The 21,542-nt window shown below is 39.4% G+C and overlaps 1 protein-coding gene across 2 annotated transcripts in view; it reads right to left on the bottom strand.

The window, feature by feature from the left end:
- Positions 1-20,794, bottom strand: part of ARHGAP5 (Rho GTPase activating protein 5) — a 47,799-nt gene extending 27,005 nt beyond the window's left edge. For both annotated transcript variants that reach the window (XM_054634462.2, XM_077180433.1), the window contains exons 1-3: positions 20,522-20,794; positions 13,426-13,530; positions 6,077-9,976 (exon numbers count right to left, since the gene is read on the bottom strand). In XM_054634462.2, coding sequence (XP_054490437.1) covers positions 6,077-9,799 — 3,723 coding nt within the window. In that variant the 5' untranslated portion in view covers positions 9,800-9,976; positions 13,426-13,530; positions 20,522-20,794. The remainder of the gene's footprint in view (positions 1-6,076; positions 9,977-13,425; positions 13,531-20,521) is intronic.
- Positions 20,795-21,542: the final 748 nt, after the last annotated feature.

Below are 21,542 nucleotides of genomic sequence, written 5' to 3'. Positions count from 1 at the left end.
TGATATATGAATAATGCAGATAATTGTCCCTAACATGCTCTTCCTTCCCTTCATGCTTTCTGCCATTTTTAGAATTCCAGTTTGTTACACTGTTTTAAACTACAAAGGTTTAAGAAGGCATATGGCTCTAAATATGCATATTAAGAGTGTTAAATTTGAAAAGACAAAACCTGAAAGTACAGATTCTGATATTTCCTATAATTCTCAGGAGAAAAAAAAGCCACTGCACATTTCAGTCTGAAGTAGACAGTATTTTACTAAATTAACCAGTGAATTTACACAAGAACAGCTGAATAACAATTTAAGTTGATCTCCCATTGCTCACATGTTTACCATAGTCTTACTAAAACTGAGATCAACATAGATGGGTTCTACAGTTCCTCACACTATTTCCATAATAGTTTTAACATAAAATTTCATACAGTGTTGAAATTATAAGGGCAGAAAGCAAGTTTAAGCATAGAAAAAGAGATGACAAATGCACTGCTTCATGTTCTAAAAAGCCAGAGTAAAATATGTGAGAATTCATCAAGGTGCTAGTGGATTTTTCTTACTAAAATACCGAGAAAAGTTTTCAGATTAATTTAAAGTAAAAAGCATCTTACAATCATCTTGGTATAAAGGAAAATGGAAAGAAGTAATTCACAAACTTCTTTGGAAGCAATGAGTGTTGTCTGCAAACAGGGTTACAAGGCAGAATGTTTTAAAATACTGTTTCTCAGATTTAATTTAGCAAAATGGAAACTCCATTCACACACACACAAAAAAAAAAAATCAGACCTTGAATAATCAAAGGTTATTGGCCAAAGAACCTAAATAGTGAAACTTTTTCAGATTTCAGCAATGGCATGCCAAAGAATTATCACTTTGCAGTTAATTTACTATATTGTTTACAAGATCTCTCTAGTTAGGATTTGTTTTCAGAAGTACTTAAAAATTAAAGATGAGGCTCTGCCTTACCCATTGCAAAAATTCATCCAGGATACTTGCTGTTCTTGATATGTTGTGGAGAATATAAACCTAAACAATTATTCTCTCTATAAGAGGTGAAAAAAATACAACCTAAATCCAAAACTGAATATATCTCAAAGTGTTCACAAAGAGAGGAGATCTAAAGTAGGTGGGTAAAGTTTTAATACTCATCAATTCCATTGTAAAAACAAATAATAAGGTTATTAATTGTCACTATATGGAATAGCTACAGGTTTCCACATCAGGCAGGCTTCCCACTGAAGAGGGAATTACTAAATTATGACAAAGGTCAAAAATAACTAGCTATTATTTCATGGTAATAATAACAATAATTCTTCCATATTAACTTACAAATAGTTTTTTAAAATATTTACATTGGGCTTGTTTACACAGTGAGACAATGGAAAGCCAAGGACTACTGTGGTTGGGCTTTATATTAATGCATAAAAGGCATCAGCTGCAGCTTTAAGGCTACTGAAGCAGTTCATCCTATCTAAGATATTAGAAGGCTTCCTTCAGCAAGATCCTTTTCCTCTAGGAATCCTCATGCCCTCTCCTGACCTGAAATTCTCTGCAGTTTCTGTTGTTTTGTATCTCCAAACTCATTAAGTTAAACTGAAAACAAAAATAATTTATGATACAGCTGGCAAGCCCTCTGCTTTTCACGTGTACCAACACCAATAATGTTTACACTAGACCTTAATGTTAAAAGTTCTAATTGAGACAAGCATCTAATTGGAATTGCCACTTCCAGTTTTTGATAAAGACATGTAGATGAATGAGGACATCTCAGCTGGAGAGGACTAACTTGGCAAAGAAGAAACAGCTGAGGCAAAGCTGCATTTTAACATTTCAAGGTGTGCTCAGTTCCTCGTAAGTTTGTGACCACCATGAAGGAAATAAATAATCAAACATGGAAAGCATGCCAATATAGGGGAGAATTCAAAATGCAATTTTTGGTATTGGCAAAATGCACTTTTTTGCTATTTTGTTTAACAGCAGAAAGGATGAGGTGCTTTTTTCCTAGGAGAAACCTTACAGAAGAAGTTCTGTAGGTGAAGAAAAGAAGGCCACTACGGTTAAACAAATATTAGCACACAACATGCACTTCAAATACTGAACAACATGCACTTGAAATATTTCAAGCCCAGTGTGCACGCAGAACTACACATGAACCTGGCTAACAAGTCCTGTGATTCAAGCCAGTCTGCTTGCTTTCTTCTCCTCCTCCTCCTTATTGCTCTTCATATTTATTCCCCCCAGAAAAAGTTCAACGGTTCACTTGTTAATAGCACATGCAAGGTCTTATCACAAATCTTCTCAGAACATTTAGACATGTGCTAATAAAATAAAATAGGATAAAGGTGGGTGTATCACAAATTAGATTATACTGATTCAGTTTTTTCCACGTTTTCTTTTCTAGAGACAAAGACTGAACCATCTGTTGGTTTTACCAATCTAGATTTTAGTAAGGCATCTGGTGATGGCATATAGGAAACTACTGCCACAACTGGAGGAACAGAAAATAGATGATATTAAGCAACAAAAAGGACAAAGTCATAGAGTAATGGGAAAATCCTGCACTGGAATGCACAACTAACAAAACTTATGTGCTGTAATGTCCCTATAGCACATGCTGTAATGTACAGGTACTTTCCATCTGTGCACATACAATAAACCACCTGTTTAGTATGGAGTCATTACCTGGAAATTATCAAGGACATGAGCAGGCCAAAGGTACCTAAAGCGGCAGCAACTGCAGCTAAGCAAAGGTTGGGTGCAATCACACAATTGTGTGGGGTAGTAATTTCTAGTAGATATCAGCAAACACTAAGATTACGTGATGCACTGTTATGACATTTGTTGCAATACTATGCACAGTTTCAGTCATCTTCATTCAAAAACAGGTTCAGAGGAAAATTCCAATTTGTTTTTTAAATCTTCTAAAACTCAGGCCAAGAAGTAGCCATTTTCCCTTCACTGGTGACTGGCCAAAAAAAGAAACATTTCCAGAGAAAGGGTACTATAAGGAAGGGTGAAAACCAGGAATTGCAATATTCCTCACCAGTACAGAGGAAATAAAAGCTCTGGATGAGTTTTTCAGAGTAGTAAGAATGAGGAGATAAAAGTCTTGAGAGGAATTATTTCTGTGATAATTGTAAGAAGAGCTCAAGGATGATGCTCTTCCAGTTCTGACTACCAGTATACTGAAATAAGATCTAAGAACACCAGCAACAGTGTTATGGACAAAAATAATGGGTGAGTAATTCAGACCAAAGCACACTTGCTTAACTGCTCTGAGTTTTAAATTGTTTCTTTTGGCAATAAGAAACCTTATGTGACCTTGCAAGTAATGTTACCTGCTTGCCACAGGTTTGACATTGCTATACTTGCCACAGTAAAACATTTTAATTTATGCTTCCAAATAGCAACAAGTAGCACAATTTTGAGTATTTACTTCTGCCTTTTATAACATATGTCCTCAATAGATTTTTGAAGTTTGAAACATATGTGTTAGCCAAACTACCGCAGTTCATTTTCCTACTCTGCTGTTTGTCAAATCTTGCTTCCTCCTTCCTATTCACCCAACTCTTGCCTGTTTCCCTTCAGTTTTTTTACCTGAACCCTACAATCACTTTACATCCATTCTCTGCCTCCCTATGTCTGTCCTAGTGCCTTTTTTTTTAAATGTGATTTTATCCTGAGTAGGGACACTGGACGTGAAAGGATCAGGACAGAATGAGCATCCTTCAGCACAGTCATGTCTCTCCTGAGACACCCTACAAGAAACCCACCCAGAAACACCACATCTCAAATCAACAAAAATGCAAGAGTATCAAGAACGTTACATCCTACTTGGGCTTAAAAAAAATTTAATAATCTTGGAAAAAGAAAATTAGGAGTTCAGACTTTAAAATTCAAGTTTTTCCAAACAAATTCATTTTGTTCATAAGATTTCTGTACTTCAGAATCACTATAATTAAAGCAAGAATAGTTACACATGTACCCTATTTTCCTTTTACATAGATCTGAAAAATTCAGAAAAAGTATCAGTAAGAGATTTAAGAAATAGCCAGAAAGAAATACACAAGCTCTATTTACCGCTTTCACATTCAAGGGGTCACAGCTCTCAAGAAAACCCATCAAGCAGTCTGTAAATAGTGGGGCACTAACATCTCTTGCAAGGACCAAATAACACTTGACAAGGACAACATAATTTGAATAATTTTTGTGTTTCTGTAATAAAAGACTACTAGTCACTCATCCAAAACAACACAGGAAAACATGCAGAAGTTCCAAAACTAGAAATCTGCATCTCTTCTGAAATAAAATTAACTGCTAAAAAACCCAAAGAAACAGATAATGAACTAGAATGACTCACTTGAACTGGAACTACTCTAACGTCAACTTCATTCAAGTCAACACACAGAGAAGTCACTACTTATCAAAAGCACTGAGCACTCAAGATACTTTGAAAACTTGCAAACATTTGAGCTATCAAGTCAAATTTGCTTTCTCAATTACAATAATGTCCACAATTATTAAAAGCTTTTACTCATTTAATAATAGCAGCTTTGCTACTTGTGAGTAAAATACAGCGCCCTCCCTCAGAAAAAAACGCTCCCATAACCAACAAATCACCAACCAACCCAAAGAAACTACTCTTCAAGAAACTTATCCACTGCAAGAATTAAAACAGCCTGAAACTCCCAACTTAGGCTTCTTCTCAACAGGCCAAAACCAGAAGTAGAAGCTTTGTTAGAGCAATTGGGGGATTTTGTGACAATTTTAGGAAGACCCCCACTATAGTAATCTACTCAGTTTAACACAAATATATTCAACTCAGAGTAAGTTGCTTTCAACTCAACACAGCTGCGACAGTAGGAAGATTATGCAACTGCATTTTGATTTCTATGTAGAAAGATTATTTAAAACAAAAGGAGTCCAGAAGCTGGACTCAATGACCTTTATGGGTTCCTTTCAACTCTGGATATTATCAATGATTCTATGAAAAGTATATAAATTATACTTTTTTTAAAATTCTAAGTTTCTCCAAAAGAATAACTTCAAAGTATTTTTAACCATATGATTTTATACCCATAAGACATCATTATCCATGCATATGAGTAAGCCTTGAGAAAATTTAGTGGCCTTTAAATAAGTCATGTGTAATTCAAATCACAGCTGCATACCAGCAAGAATTTCATCTATTAGTTAAATTTAACTATGCTCTACTTTAACAAAACTTATTTCTGCTATTCAAGTACCATCAGATTTAAGCTAAAACAGTGACATTTTAAAAATGCTACAAAAGATAATATTACAAAGGTCAGATTATTTTGAGACAAGAAAGAAAATATCTAACTGATCAGGAACACTCCAGATTTCATGTCAAAACTATACCTAACACAATGACTGCTGGCCTAAAATGAAAATCTAAACTATAAAGAATGTACATCTAGAATCCACACCACAAAGCCAGTCAAAAAATAAGTAACACTCAAGCATGAAGATGAAACATTTTTCAAGTAAACTGCAACTATTATTTTCCCTTTATTTCCCTGTTTTGTTCCCTTTATTCTGTTTTTATAGAGAACCATAAAGGTAGTACAACTTTTAACTTGATTACCTGTTTGCCCACACTAGGAAAATGCAGCAGTCAGTAGAACTACTATATATGGTTTGCTTTTTAGAATTAAAAAGAAATCACTCCTTTCATTCACCAGCCCTAAACCTCATTCCAATAGCAAAAATTGCAACAACTGAAAAAACCAGTTCTACTCAAGAACTCACAAAGCAGCTTTTTCCTTAAAAAAACCACAGCACCTTTCTCAAATGGAAGGAAGCCTCTACATGTAAGCAGAGATGAAAATAACTGACATTTATTGAATAGCTGACTATATTGATAGACAAACTATCATTCACTGAGGTTTGCTAGTTCCAAGCAACTTAATAGGAACTTAAGATAAAAAAATCAAACAAATATAGTTTGAAAATTTTAAAGCACCTGCTTCAAATGAGGGTGTAACTCTTGGATATTTTATGTCTTCCCATTTTACAATGCACCAGAAGTTGTAAATAAAATTTAAATTAATTGACTTACCTTCTTATCTTCTTTTACTTTGTGGGGTTTCTTTTTCATTTTTTTCTCATCCAATTCTTGGTCCGATGTAATAGCAGGATTATCTATGCCACCCTTCCAGGTTTCAACAGGTGAAAGAAGTGGGTCTTCTTCACTTCCACGATGCCTTCCTTTTCTTTTACCTTTAGAGGTGGTAAAAGCCTCGTCATCACTTGCATCCGAATGGGTTCTCCTATAGTAAGACTTGGCTTTGCTGAACAGTGTCTTTGACTTGTACTTGTATTTGGAAGGTCTTCTTTCCCCATGACTTTTGGATACTCTATCAGAAAACCCATTTTCTTCTTCACCTTGGGCATTTATAACAATTGAGTTTCGAACTTTAATAATACGATTCTGACTATCCTCTGGAACCGCATAGATGTCATCTGCAAAGCCTTTATGTTTGTAAATTGTGTCAATAGGCTCAGCATAGTTGTCAGATTGGTCTGTATCTTCTGGAGGTGCTGCAGGCACTCGAGAAGGCTGTTTCCTGGGGTTTTTGCCAATACCTGCCTCAATTGTTTTCAGGAGGTTAGGGTCCAGTTTTTTCACATTGGTTCTTGGAACAAGCGGTTTCGGTTTTATCGGAGGAGGCACTTTATGGTTGCGTTCATGGTCATGACAATTGATTGGTGTACTGTGAACAGGATACTCGTTTCCTTCCAAATCCAGTCGGTACTTTGAACGATCACTAGGTGCTGGAAGTAACCTTACATCATCACCAATTGGACTGTAAGGCGGCGGTCCTTCAGCATCATCCTCTGAATCTGGGTAATTATAGTCAAGGGAACCTCCTCTCGGAGACCTTGGAAAAACATCTTCACTTGTATGTGTTGATTCCCTTGTGCTGTCTGACATGTAGGAACTCTCAATCATGTTTTTCTTCTCTAATACATCACTGAAGAACAATGTGAAAACCTCAGTTTGACGATGATATTGAGATAATGAATATAAAGCTGTAAACTTAGCAGTAATTTCTGTTGCTATGTGCTCTCCTTCAGTCATGAGTTCCTTGATTGCCTCATTCTCAAAGAAGTCTGCCTGGCTATCAGTAACAGCCACCAGCTGGACAGGAATTGTATCCTGAACTTCAGAAAGAAATGCCCGAAGCATTCCCATGGATGCCTTTCGCTTTGCAGAATAGACCAGTATATATCCATGGACAAGTTCATCTTTCCTTACACCAATGGAAGAATGATATGATAATATAGTTATCTGTATTCGACGTCTCTTTTCACCTATTATTTTATCAAGCATTAAAGAATTATTCTGGCCAGCCTGAGCAGCACTACAGGAGTGAGAATCGAGGAAAGGTGAAAGAATAAGATCCACACTGAACGGATCGCCACACATGGCACACATGACAATCCTTAAGTCAGCTTCTGACAGATCTTTAATGGTGGGAACTGGACTTACAACATCAAAATTGTGTTTAACGGCTTCCAGTACTCCTCTCAGAGCTTGTTTTATTTGGGCCTCATTAAACTTGCGTGGGTATGTACCAGCAGGCACATCTACAAAAGGACACTGTAACTTGTTAGCCAACTGCTGTCCCTGATGCCTCAGAATAGGTAGATTCTTGCTAACACTGTCCCTCTGGTTAGCCAGTATTAATGTAAATGAAAGATTAGCCATATACCTGTCTCTCCTTATCTGAGATGCTTCAGCCCTTATTTTTGCAATGCACTCCCCAATAAAAGTCAGTGATTCAATAGAGTTAAACACGCAGAAACAACCATGCGGTTTGAAGGCTGAGGTCCACAACTGAGTCAGCAAGTATGGGGATTTGGCATCAACTGGCCTAAGATCTAGTTCATATATTTTTCCATCTAATGCATATTCATCATCAGTGGATTGTGTCCGAATTTCATTTGCCAATTCTTGTGCAAGGCCATCTTTGCCCAAAATGAAAAGATTGATTTTATCAATGTTGGCACTATCATGGTATAAATTTGAGCGTCCATGGTCCTGTTGCAGAAGACTGTTGGCAAGCAATTCTTCTACTTTTATGTCCATGCAGTTTTGGCCACTGAGACAGGTTTCTTTAGTTGGGTGATAAACAAATCCTATATGTTTAAGCAGAAGAGATTCTCTATCAGGTGCAAGTTTCTGTAAAGCTTTGTATCTAGGTTCTTCACTCAGAACTGCATGAATTTCACTCATTTTATCTGTACTTGGTGTTGCATTAAGATCCAGATCGTAAAATAACTCTGAATGTTCAAAAAGCATTTCCTGAAACTCCTCTTTGGCTTTTTCAACAATCTCCCTCTGATGCCTAGCATACACTTCCTTACTATCTCCATCAGTGATGTATTTGAATGCTTCATCCTCCACCACAAAACATATAACTTCTTCCCATGGCTGTCCGGGTGAAATGAATTGGATTTTCTCAAGAGTCTTTTTGAATTTCTCTTTCATTTCAACCCTCCTTTTTTCAGATATAAGATGCTGAACATGGTTTTGATAAACTTTTTCTGCCTCTAGGGTATTGAGAAGGTCAAATGGAATCCTTCTGTCATTCACTTTATCTATGTGGTCAGTTTCATCCCAGGGTGTTTTTTCAAGCACTACAAAACAGGACTGGAAGTCAGGCCTTTTCTCCATTACCTTCAAGGCTTCTGACCAGCTCAAAAGTTCAATCTCATCAAGATTTGATAGAAGAGTATTAAGAGCTCGTGGCAATGCATTAATGTATTCTTCTTTTCTCTTTCTAATATGTTCCTGTTTAAGTTGCTCTATGTGTTTTGAAAACGTATTTTTGGCCTTTTTTGTTCCTTCCAAATTGATGTACTCCTCATAATCAGGGTGGTTTTTCAGTTTGTTGCTAACAGTTTTCCAAGTTGCATGATAGTCTCTCACAGTTTGGACAAGTTTTTCAAACTTATCTGTTGCCGTAACAACTAACTGTCTTTGAGTTTTATAGGCATCCAGATAGGGGATTATTTTAGGTTTACCACGAGTTTTATCCATCATTTGTACCAGTGCAGTAAAACATGTTTCAACATTGACATTGAATCTTGCTGATGTTTCCACAACCACAAGGTTCTTCTTATTTGAAGCAAAGGCCTGAACCTCTCGCAGATAATGATCCACACATTCATCACATTTTGTTGCCGCTATTATTATGGGTTTTTTAGATTTTGAGAGCTGGATATAAAGATTATTCACAAATTTAAGTTGATCATCAAACTTCCTATTGCATCCTTGGCTTACATCAATGCACAATAAAAATCCATCTATGTTTAATTTCCCTTCAGGCATTTGTTTTTGCTCAAAGTCTTGCTCCAAGCCTAGCTGATCTGTGCAAATGTACATTAGTTTTTCTGCGGACTGCAGTTTGGAGGCAGCTGCACGTTTTATGTACGGTTGTAAATTCGTACTCCGATGAGGCAAGAAAGTCTGATCATCAATGAACTCAGTCTGCTCAATTACATGAATTCTGCACTCAATTCCATCCTCACCACTTTGTGTTACGTCACCCCAGTACAAAAAGTGATCATTGTTAACAACTCTTCCTCCAAAGTCAATTGTGCTAAGCACAGAGGTATGCTCAGGATAATATTCATCTGCTTTTGAACGAACGAATCTATTGCACAAACATGACTTTCCGACTCCACAATTACCTTTATCCTTTTCAGTTCCAGACAGTCCAACAACACTAACAGCATAAGATGGGGGGCGTGGCTCTTTGTTTTTTGCCATCATAACTTTCCTCTCATCCTTTTGCAATTATCAAGGTAACTGTATGTGGTTTTCATTCTGGAAAAGATTCCTACAAATTTGAATTGTATATCCAGGGTTCCAGAAATCGCCTTTAGTTGTTCCTGCTTCAGCTTGTGATTAAGAGAACCTCAGATAACTTGGACAAGGAGCATCATCTTCCTAAAAAATAGAGAAAGAAAAATCAAGATTGCAGGTATTTCTTTGTAATATTCATGAGGGAAAAGACATTTTAAGAAGCACTTGTGCAGCTTGATGACCCTGATTTTTTGTGCATATGAAAATTCTACAACTACTTTGAATGAGATCATAAATTCATAATTCAGTAATGCTAATGCTATTTATACTACAGATTTAAAATAAACAGATTTCAGGCACAGTTTAGTAGTAGTTTGTCAGTTTTTTGATAGCTGAGCAGCATACTTCTAAAAAAAGAAAACCCACACCCAAACTCCCAAACCACTAAACCCAACCTAATATTCATGCACTTCTATTCACACTCAAATTTTTACTAGGTATCATGCTCATCTGTAAGAATAACATTACTTTTGTGTGCATTTGTAGGTTTGAGCTTAGGTTGCAGTAAAGGAAATGTCAAAACAAGTAGCTGTAAAAGCAGGCAGTTGGCCACATGCCCCAGCTGCTACCTATATCCAGAAGCAGACTACTTGATTGGTATACCAACAGCAAACAGCTTTTAAGGAAATGTTTCAAACAGGAATTCTATAGAAAAACACAATCATACAAATACGAAGAGTAAGACTTAAGTATAACAGATTTTAAGACTACAATGTTGTTGTTTCATTCCTTCTGTCTCTATGAAAAAACAAACTTCTATTAACTGGAAACAAAAACTACTATATCTACTTTCAAAGTTTCACAGAATTACTACAAGGTTCCCGTGGCTTTATTGAAGCTATCATCAATTATAACAATTACCACTAACTCTCAGTTATTAATAGAAGACTTTACTTGCATGCATACTGCAGATGGAAATGCATTTGCTGGTTTTGAATCAATTACACTATGAGGAAGATGGAAAAAACTGAATATCCATATGACTGGTCCCAGAGATGGTGACAAGTAGCATGCAATCTACTTGGGGGCCAGTAACCAGCAGTGCACTCTGCAGGCCAGTACTGGGTCCAATACTGCTCAGTATCTTCATTAATAACTTGGATGATGGGGGAGAATGTATTCTCAGCAAGTTTGCTGATGAAAAAATTAGGAAGAGCAAATGATACAGTCCTGCCTGCAGGGAGGAATAAGCCACGTACCAGTACATGCTGGGGGCAGCCGCGTGAAGAGCAGCTGTCCAGAGGGAGACATGGGGGTCCCAGAGGACACAAACACCACCCAGCAGTGTGCACCTGGCAAACAAGGCTAAGAGCACCCTGGGCAGCATTAGACAAAGCAGTGCCAGCAGGTCAAGGCAGGTTAACCTTCCCCTCTTTGCAGCACTGGTAAGGCCACACCTGATGCACTGTGTCCAGTTCCACAGTACAGGAGAGATCCCGAACTACTGGAGAATCCAGCAAGGGGCTAAAGCACCACAGCAGCTCTCATTTAAGAAAAGGCCAGGACTGTTCAACCTGGCAAAGAGAAGACTAAGGGAAGATCTCATCAATGTGTACAAATATTTGGGGGAAAGGTGAAAAGAAGGCAGAGCCAAACTCTTTTCCTGGTGCTCAGGAACAAGACAGGAGGTAATGGGCACAGATTAAAATACAGAAGATGCCATATGAACATCAGGAAACACTTTCTTTTATTGTGAGGGTGACTGAGCACTGGCCTAGTTTGCCCAAGGAAGTTGTAAAGGCTCCTGCACTAAAGGTAATCAAAAGACATCTGGACCCAGATCTTGGCAACCTGCCCCAGGTGAGCCTGCTTGAGCAGGGAGGCTGGACAAGATGACATTCAGAAGTCTCTTCCAACCTACACTCTTCTATCCTCTCTGAAAATATTTTTATAAAAATACTTCTCATTTTCTTGGTAAAAAGACAACTATTACATGGCACTATAAAAGAAAGGCAGTTACTATTGTACCTAACATATTTGCTTTTACATTTGTAGATTACAAAGTAACAACACAAATGTACTTAAATAAACCTATAAATAGTCCTTATCAGAATGAAAGTATAACAAGCATCAATTTTATGTTATATACTTTGTCCTGCTTCGCAACAATTAACTAACCAAAATATAAAATACAAACTACATACATAAAACCAGCTGTTTGTTATGGAAATCACAGAAAAGGAAAGTACTTTTTTTAGGAAGAAAGTATCAACTTCATTACAAAATGAAGGTGAACATACTCAAAGAGCTTTTATATTGCAAAAACTGAAACTTTTATGCCAGATTTTAGAATTCTTTTTCAGTTAAATAAGATTACTCAAAGACCCATTCAGAAAGACAAGTCATATTTTAAATTTTTCTTCTCACTGTTTCCACTGTGTTTATTATATTCTTAAAACACAGAATTTGGACCTAACAGAAAATGGCTCCAGGAACAAAAATACTTAGCAAAAATAACATCTTTTACAAGCAGTATTTATATTACTACAAATAAACCCAGTGTTTTCTTTCTAAAGCAAAGCTTATCATAGTAGCATCATTCAAACTGCTAGAATGAGAAATTCAGTCAGCACTTCCACTATAAAATGTTTTCTGTTTGCCACAGCACAATACAGATTTCATGTGGACTAAACTAGAACACAAAAATCTTCATCCACATGATTACTTCATTTCATCAGGAAGACACTGTCAATTTGCAATTAGTTTATAAGAAACAATCGATACTTTCAGATACTCTACATCCTCAGTAGCAAAAGTTGTTCCTCCTCCATCTACAAAATGTTTTGTTAAATCGATACATTTTTAAGCAAGTAGGTACAAAGAGTAAGGTGAAGGGAGACACTGAGAAAGGGAGAACAAACACATCAGTCTCTCATTAAAGTTCTGACATGAAATATTTTAACCATAGTAGAAGCTGAATCACTAAAGATATTTAAAACCAGCGTGGGTTTGTTTTTGGGTTTTTTTTTTAAATACAGTTCCTACTTTGCACTGATTGTACAAGTCACAGAACAAAATCTATGTTAATTAAGTAATAAAACTGGTAAAAAATCTGACATTATAATGGCTTCACATTTAATATGTAATCATCATTAAACTGTTCTCCAAATGGAAGATTTTCCATTTGACTATACCACTAATGTAAATTTACTTTATCGTTTTGTACTGTTTTAAAGCATGCACACTGGAAATTCATTGTAAATTCGTTCCATTATCTTAGTTCAATCTGCTTAATTCAATTATAACAAATTGTAAACACTACGATTCATCTAACCCTCCCCCCCACCTTTGTTACAGATTCAGAGGAGGGGTTGTTTGATTTCCCCAGCTAATTTCAATCTTAGGACTGAAAATAATACAAAGCATCTGACATCACTGCAGGAAGAGTCTGTGACCATCTACAGATGCACTGTAGGACCTTATCTCTACAGACTTTTAGATTTCCAAGCGTAGTTATAAAGTAAATAAGGCAGCAGTTTGTATTTATTTACCCACTTTTAAACACATTATAAAGGTCTAAAGCCCAAACTTACCCTTAGGAAAGAGGTGCAAAGCAAGATGACTCTCCTGCTGCGATCTTCCTGCAGTAATGCCACACATTTAAACAGTGCCCTTCAGCAAGTCCTTCCCTGAGGGATCTGAAAACAAAAAATAAGAACCATTGAAAGTTTCAAGTTTATGAAGAAAGAAGCAGCAATCAGAGAAGGTATAATACTTCACCTATGCATGAGGATTGTTTTCCTTATTTTAAACCCATTAACAAAACTCAAGCTGGTCTTTGTCTAAATTTGGGGGGCTTAAATCCTGTAAGCACACCTATTAATATTTGAGAGAGGGCAGAGTTCATAAGTGATCGTGATTTGAATTTCAACTTGATACTTCAACAATATCTAGGCTGTAGAAGCCTGTTATGAAAACAATTAATGTAGTTTCTCAGATAACATATAAAATATGAGCTATAAAAATCACTAATTACTTGTAGAATAATTTGGAATTCTAAAGTGTTTAGAACATAGGTTTGCAAGATGAAGTTGGTATAGTCATAAGTACAAAATACATTAAACAAATGTATGTCTATGCGTATATATTCTATTAATAGGAAAAAGGTACAGTCTACAGCAAAACCCTTTTACCACCACTTCTAAATTAAAAGGACTCACAAACTGTGACGAATCAGCTATTTTAAGTATAACTGTATTTGAAGATTTTGAACTCTCAACTAGGATACAAATTACTAATATAACCCTTTTAAGTGCTGATCTCACTGCAGGGATGCTACTATAAAGTAATCAAAACCAATTCTCTTCCACTGTTCTTCCCTTTGCATCCACACAAAACCCAGACTTTGCCAGCCTGGTGATCCACACACTGTGATGCAGAACAGGAAAGGAACTTTAGGCACTTGTACTGGAATATTATGTAAGCCATTTTCAACTAAGGAAAGGTGCCATTGTTAAGCAAGATGCAGCACCACGCTGTATATGTGCTAAATACTACATCAAAACAACAGACCTATTTCTTGTTTTGCCATTTACAATTATATTCTTAATAATTTCACTTTGCTTTGGGAATAACATTCACTTTTCTCTAGTAAATTTTCCTTTGGACAAAAAAGGTTTGGTAATACTCATAAACAATACAACAGTAACTAATCTGGTAGTACCGAAGAACACCAAAATCAGTAGGCAGCTGTCTCAACAGTATCAGTCCTGCATTAAGCCTGGCTGAGCCTCAGTGCTAAACTCTATCACTTGATAGAGAAGATAGGCAGTATGTCCTGTTCCCTGCCCTTACCTGCAAGCTGTGGCACTCCTCTACATCCACAGCTACCTGAGCAGAGCAGATACTTGCTCATGAGGAAAAACACAATGGGACTCTGAAGAACTCAGAGTATGTGGAAGAGCAGACAGAGTGAGAGAAAAGCATCTCCTCTTGCAAGAATGCATCTGAGGCTTGAGGGAGGCTTGAGGGACACTGCCACAAGAGAAAGCTCAAACACAGGCCCCGAAAACATCAGTCAGAAACATTAAGACACTAGAGAAAGCCCTATTTACAAATACATGTTTCCTAAAGTCTTCCAAGCTGAACTCTAAACACTAGAATAGAATGCCATATTATTAGCAAGTAATAAATACTTGAAGAATTAATCATCTATCAGTATTAAGTATTGTGGCTGCATAGGAACTTGTAGATGAGTCCACAGTCAAGAAAAGCACTTACAGATAAATACCCTTGAGTATTTCTCAATATCCTCCAAAATTGCTTTCTGAACCTACAAATGTTTTAGGCCTAACATGGCTGAAGCAAAAAAGTTGTTTGAAAGAGTCCACAGAATTGCTTATGACCATCAACTATTTAAGCAGTCTGCCAACAGAGAAAATAGAGTGTTTTCCACAAGTCTTTTACTCGCTCTGTAGTGTTGCCTAGACACAACAGATTATGGATCAGTGTTTTCTGGGGTTAGTTTCAATCGGCATACTCTTGCAACTGTGTTTGTAAATTACCTGGCCAAGCAAAAAGAAGCACATGTGAATAAAAGGCCCATCACAGCCTAGTCTGCTTTACCAAAAGAAACTTACTGTAACCTCTACAGCAGATCATCAAGTAAATTCAAACACATCAGGTGTCATTGAAATGGTCTGGAGGATAAGTTTGAAAGTGTTGTGCACTCAAAATACACAGATCATGACTCCAAGAAAGTTACAGCTCCAGATTCAAGTTACTACTGACACCAAGTTTTTATACCAAGTCATTCCTCGCTTCATGCTTTTCGAGAACCAAAACCTGGCATTGGAAAACATTTACTAGAGTACCTAACATCTGAGATCTATCAGCACAACAGTAACTATAGCCCTACCCAAAACGGAGTAAGAATTCCACTGTTTTCTCTTCCAACAACCAGTTAGGAAAAAAAAATGTTGATGTACCTTAACGTAGCATTGTCATTTCTCATTCAGTATTTACCAAGAGTTATCTTTTTCACTCAAGCAAGTATAAGAAATCTTCCCTTCAGGTGAAAATCTGTTTCAGAAATGAAACCAAAGTATATCAATGTCACCTTATCAACAATTTGAAATCACTTAAGGCTGTTGAGGTCCTAACACAACGTGTCCTGTCCGCTTTACAAACACACTAACATTCTTGCCTTCACAAGTGCTGGGAACCTTAACTAAACATACTTGAAATCCTATTTATAAATAATGGTAAATACAACAATTACCCAAGTATCAGCCAACAGGGAAAAAACATGATTCAAATTGCTTATCAGAAATTAAGCTCAACCAAGCAACAGCAAGACGGTAAGGGACAACAGTGGTCCTCTGGCTGAAAAGAAATTCAGTTGAAGTGGTACGCTGATTAATCGTGCTAGGGAAATGCAGGATGAGAATGGATGAGTCCAACTGCTGCTCATTTCAGATTTGGTTAGTATGACAGCCAACTATGATCCCTAAAGGAGTTCTGTAGCCTAGATAATTCTCTCCATACAAAAGCAAAGTAATCAATGTATTAAAAATAAAAAAAGACAGAAACCTCAACTGGCCAACTTCATATTATAAAGCAAAGAAAAACTGTGTTTAAAAACAGAAGTTCAAAGCTCTTAGTTCCTACTAAGCTCAATAAATGTCTTCTATTAATAATACACTGAAGACTGTCTATGTATTACACAAAATTATATCAGAGCCTAAATATTGTTTCTGAACTCAAAATATCATTCTTTAGGTGGAATCTAGCAGTCCCAGGGCATCTATTACCGTTATTGCTCTCCACAAAAAAACTCAAACAAGAGAAAAACCAAACCAAGCTACATACATTAAATCAAGGTACAATAAAAAGGTAAAGTGTAAAGGTTCAAATTACCAGCACAGCAGTGTTCTGAACTCAGGCCTCTCAAGTTACTTATTTTCAGATTTTTGACTATCTGAAAGCATTCAATATAGTTTCAAAGCCTGTATTTTAACAGGGGAGGAAAGTGCAAGATAACAGAAGAAATAAATTCTTAATTCTTTTTGCACAGGATAAGCTCCAATCAAAAACATGCAGAGTGGTCAGAGAAGTTTCTCAGGGCAAGTCTCCCGATCAGGCTTATTTGTGGAGACACAAAAGAACTAATGGAGAAATTTTACAAAGGGGATCCATAAAAAAAACTTTCAAAAATAGAAGAAAGAAGAGGAAGCAGACAAAAAAGGAGGGATCAAAGCAAGGACAGAAAAGGGCTAAAATGCATTTCCTGGGAGAAAAAACCAAGAAAAATTTACATCCTGGTATGGGCAACTACAACTAATTATACTGATCCACAGATCTGGATCGTTTCATATTATTTTGCTTCATGAGCAACTGCAGTATAGAATCCAGGACTCAACACCATCAAGCTTAGTTTGTTGTTTGACCTTGTACAAGCTGTATGTGTCATTTCTACCTGTGTAAAGCAACACTGGCCAACCCCTTTTTAAAATTACTAAATGAGAAAGGGAAATGGCATATATAAGCAGCAAATAATGTTCTGCATAAAAATTAGCCATCTTAAATGAATAAATGCCAAAATGCAACTATATATACTTTTCCAAAAATTGTGCATGCAGGTATTGGTTTTGCTTTTTTAAATGCAAACATTCTTCTGTCATGTTTGAATGTCAACTGATGCAGAACTGCAAAAATGCGTGGGAATTTTAACTCAAAGCCAAAGAAACAACACTTATTTACCACAAAATGTAATGTGCAGAACTAGCCACAGATTAATTATTTTGTTTTCCAAGAGATGTACTAGAAAAACACAGTTGACATGCAAATTCAAAATAACTTCACAATTGTTTCAGATTTTCTTACTAGGAATTACAAACTCGTTTTTCTTTAAATATTTCACCAAATCTGTAAATACAAGGAAGTGATGAGATGGTTCAAACAATAATCTATAAAATGCAATACTCTTCCAGCTCACTCACACTGACCTTTAGGCTAAAAATTCCCAGAGTAAAAAAGAAAAAAAGAACCAACCAAACAAAGAGTGATTAAAGAGCGATTAAGTATTTTGTGTGCCCATTAGGAGAGACGTAACACGGATCCAGGGGAGGAAAAAGCCCCGGGAGCGCTAATCCGGAGCTCCCGGGGTGAGCGGGACCCCTCAGCCGGGCGGGCGGGCGGGGGGCGCGGCGCGGCCGAAGCCCCCTGGCGGCAGCGCCTCGCCGGCCGCGGGACGCAGGCCCCTCTGGAAAGCATTCCTGCCTTATCACCGAGCAGGAATGCACCGCGGGCTCGCTCGCACGGCTACGTCATGGCCACAAACGGGGCTGTTTTCAGTCTTTCAGTTCGCACGACGCAACCGTGCCAGCAGCACTCCGCGATGGGTGCCCGGCTCCCGGAGTGCCACTCTCCCGGAGAAGGTCACCCCCGAGAACGCCTCCTGCACAGAATCCTAGGGACACACCATGGAGCAGCCTGCCACACGGAGTGATGAGTGCTTTGTGAAGTTTTATGAGAAATATTCCTGAAGGATGCCAGTACATGGGATTTATCTCGTGTCAAGAAAGTACTTTTGGAAGCCTTAAGATAGCGTCAGCATCCTTGTCATATCTTAGTGCAAAAATAATTCCATTATGTTTAATCATCTACTCAAATAACAAGTCCCAACAGGGAAACTTACACAGAACAATCTATTATTATGATCAGTGCTTTTCTTTTCTACGAAGTCTGCAAACGGAAAAAAAACACCTACAGCTTTAGGAAAGCACATAGCTTGAAAAACATGTGGAGCATTTGGTTCTGTTAGTGCTAAATATAGCATTTTAAAACAATTTAGTCTGAGCCTAAAGCATTTAATTGGATTATGTTACACATGCAACACCTTAGCTAAAGTAAAGTCCAATACCAGGGAGTGGTATTTGGTTGCAATTATTTACAATTTTACAACAATGGCAGCTGCTTTAGATAGGGATACTTCAGGGGGAAAATGCTATTTCAGCTCAGTATGTTCCACACTTATAAGCAACTTATGCTGAAACAAGTTAGTGGTAAGGTAACAAATGCTTAAACAATTTCCCATACTTTAGGTACTACAGACTTTAAAATAACCCCTTACATTCACATCATACTTTTTGAGCTCTAGAAAGAGAGTTTTAATAGAGTACTATAAATAGAATTTTAAGAATTTTAGCACTTCTTAAAAATAATTTTCAAAGCAGCACAAAAAATGAAAGTAAACCCTTACAAAAATGCACCTGGATGAATATTTGTAATGCCCTTACTTCAGATATGTACTATAAATAAGTATCAGAAGGCAGTTAACTCTGGTCACTGATGTCACTGCTGAAAACAACTCTCATGCGGAAGACTCTTCACAAGGTAAGACAGCACAACTGACAAAAATGCCACCTATTAACTCCTCATTCTTTAGGAAGTAAGTATACAAGTATCAGTGCTGCAATTGGCTTCAATGCACAGGTTTAAAATGGACGGCCAATTGACCAGCTAATGCTGTTCTCTCTCTACCGCTTTTACTCTGCAGTGTAGAGTTTTCAAATTTCTGTCAAGGATCTTTATTAAAAAAAAAAAAAAAAAAAACCCACCGGTTTATCTGCATGACACTAAACTAAAGAATACACACATACCCCCACAGGCCTATTTTGGTCTAGATTAAAATCGTTCCCCTCCTACTTATTAAGGAAATATTCCACGCTGATATCAAAAGGGATACTGGAAAGAGCAAAAGAGGGGGGTACAGAGCGGTGGGGTGTATTGTGGGGAGAAGGTGACAAGTATGTCTTCCTTTTATAACTATATAGCCCTGCTTCTTTTTTAAATTAAAGCAGTGTTTCCTTATGTCCTATAGCTACAACACCACGGCATTACATCTGTATGTCTCTGGTGATTCCCTTGGGTGGAGAGAGTCTAAAGGTTATGCTGGTTGAAGGGATTCAAAACGCTTGAAAGCTGCAACACTGCAACTGGCTACCCTATTCCAAAGCCTTAAAATCCACCTGGTGGAAAAACAGAAATGCACACACATCATTAGGAGAGTGAAGTTTTCTGAAATTTAATATCGAGCAATATTTGAAGGTGAAAGGAAGGAGGAGGGGAATGGACAACTGTTCAAATTTAGTAGAGGAAGAAAAGAACAGAGAAGGCATGAATGAGTATTGGGGGGTAATGAAGAGGAAAATAAGTACAGGGAAAGGAGAAAAGGGGGAAAAGGCAGTGGGAATGGAAGAAGGGAGGAAGCTAAAGGACTAGGCAGAAGAAGGGAATGAGGAAGGAAGAAGAGAGGAGCAGGGAAGCTCCCCTTCCTGCCTTCCTCCCTCCCTAGAGAGCCGTGACCAGCTGGCAGCCTCGTACAGCAGGCTCAGACCCTCCCATTGCTCAGGCCTTCATCACCTGTCTGGGACCAGGCACCCCGCTCCCTGCCCTTCCCGCCTGCCCTCCGCGGCGCGGCGGGGCCGAGGGGGCCGGGCGGGGGGTGCGGGGCCGCTGCCCGCTCCCCACGCGGCCCCAGCCCTCCGAACTGGTTACAGCCAGCGGCCGCCGCGCCGGCTCGCCGGGCTGCAGCCGCCTCCTCCCCCCGCTCCCCTTCCGCCTGCCGGGCCGGCCGCCCCGCTCCAGGCCGGGCCGGCTCCCACGGGACCGCATTCCTCCCCTCACCTCGCGCCGTCGGGATCCGGCTCCTCGGCGGCGGCGGGAGCGGCAGCATTCCCGGGACGCTGTCTCCACGCCGGCGCCCCCGGCGGCTTCTCCTCCCCGCGGGGCTCTCTCCGCTCTCCGGCCCGCAGCTCCCGAGCGCTCCCGGCCGCCGCAGCCCCGTCCCGCCTCTCCGCTCTCTCCCCGGCGCTCAGTAATGGCGGCCGCCGAGCCTCCCCGGCTCTCGCTTGGCTGACGGAGTCTCTCTCTCCCCCTAACTTTACCTCAGCAGCTTCCCTCCCCTCCCCCCTCCCTCCCGCCGCCGCGGCTCAGCGCGCGCCCGCCCGGCCAGCTGCGCGTGCGCGGGAAGGAGCCCCTTCCTGCTGTCGCTGGATTCCCTGGGAAGCCTGGGAGGGCGCGCGCGGCCGGCACCCAGCTGCGCGCGCACGCGCGCCGCCCCGCCTCCCCCCTCCTCCCTGGCCCGTGCGGGGGCGCGCGCGGCGCGCACCCGCTCCTGCCCTGGTGGCCGCGCGGGTATCGCGGGGAGCCGCGAGTCAGGGGGACCGCGGTTCGAGTCCCGCCTCCGGCAGCGGCGCAGGCCGGGACGCCGCCGCGCCCCAGCGTGAGAGCGGCTCCGAGGTGTGCAGGCGGCCACGGGCTGGATCCCGGGCCACCGGCACTGTCGGGTGGCGGCCAGCCTAAGCTAGGGCCTACGCTAAGCATACAGCCAGCAGCGATGCCTCCAAGGAAGGAAATTGGCGCTTGATCGGGATGGAATTAAGGGATTCCAAAATGCTGGTTTGGTCAGCCCTGTGCCCCCAGCTCTTCTCCTGTCCGGCTGCCTATAAGTTTTCACAACATTTCCCATGTTTAGCCAGTGTAACACAGCACTTCTTTCATTTGTTAATCATTAAAAAGAGAAAGAACACTGCAGTGGGGCTGCCTGTGGGACACCCACCTTTGTGGGACAATGTGTAGGACATTCCTTCACAGGGCACACCAGGCCCTGGACACCTTGGGAATCCCTCTAGAACATTCCATCACA

The sequence above is a fragment of the Agelaius phoeniceus genome, chromosome 6, assembly GCF_051311805.1.
Source record: "Agelaius phoeniceus isolate bAgePho1 chromosome 6, bAgePho1.hap1, whole genome shotgun sequence".
Classification (NCBI taxonomy): domain Eukaryota; kingdom Metazoa; phylum Chordata; class Aves; order Passeriformes; family Icteridae; genus Agelaius; species Agelaius phoeniceus.
The sequence above is the reverse complement of the archived record's forward strand: the minus strand, read 5'-3'. Positions and strand labels throughout refer to the sequence as shown.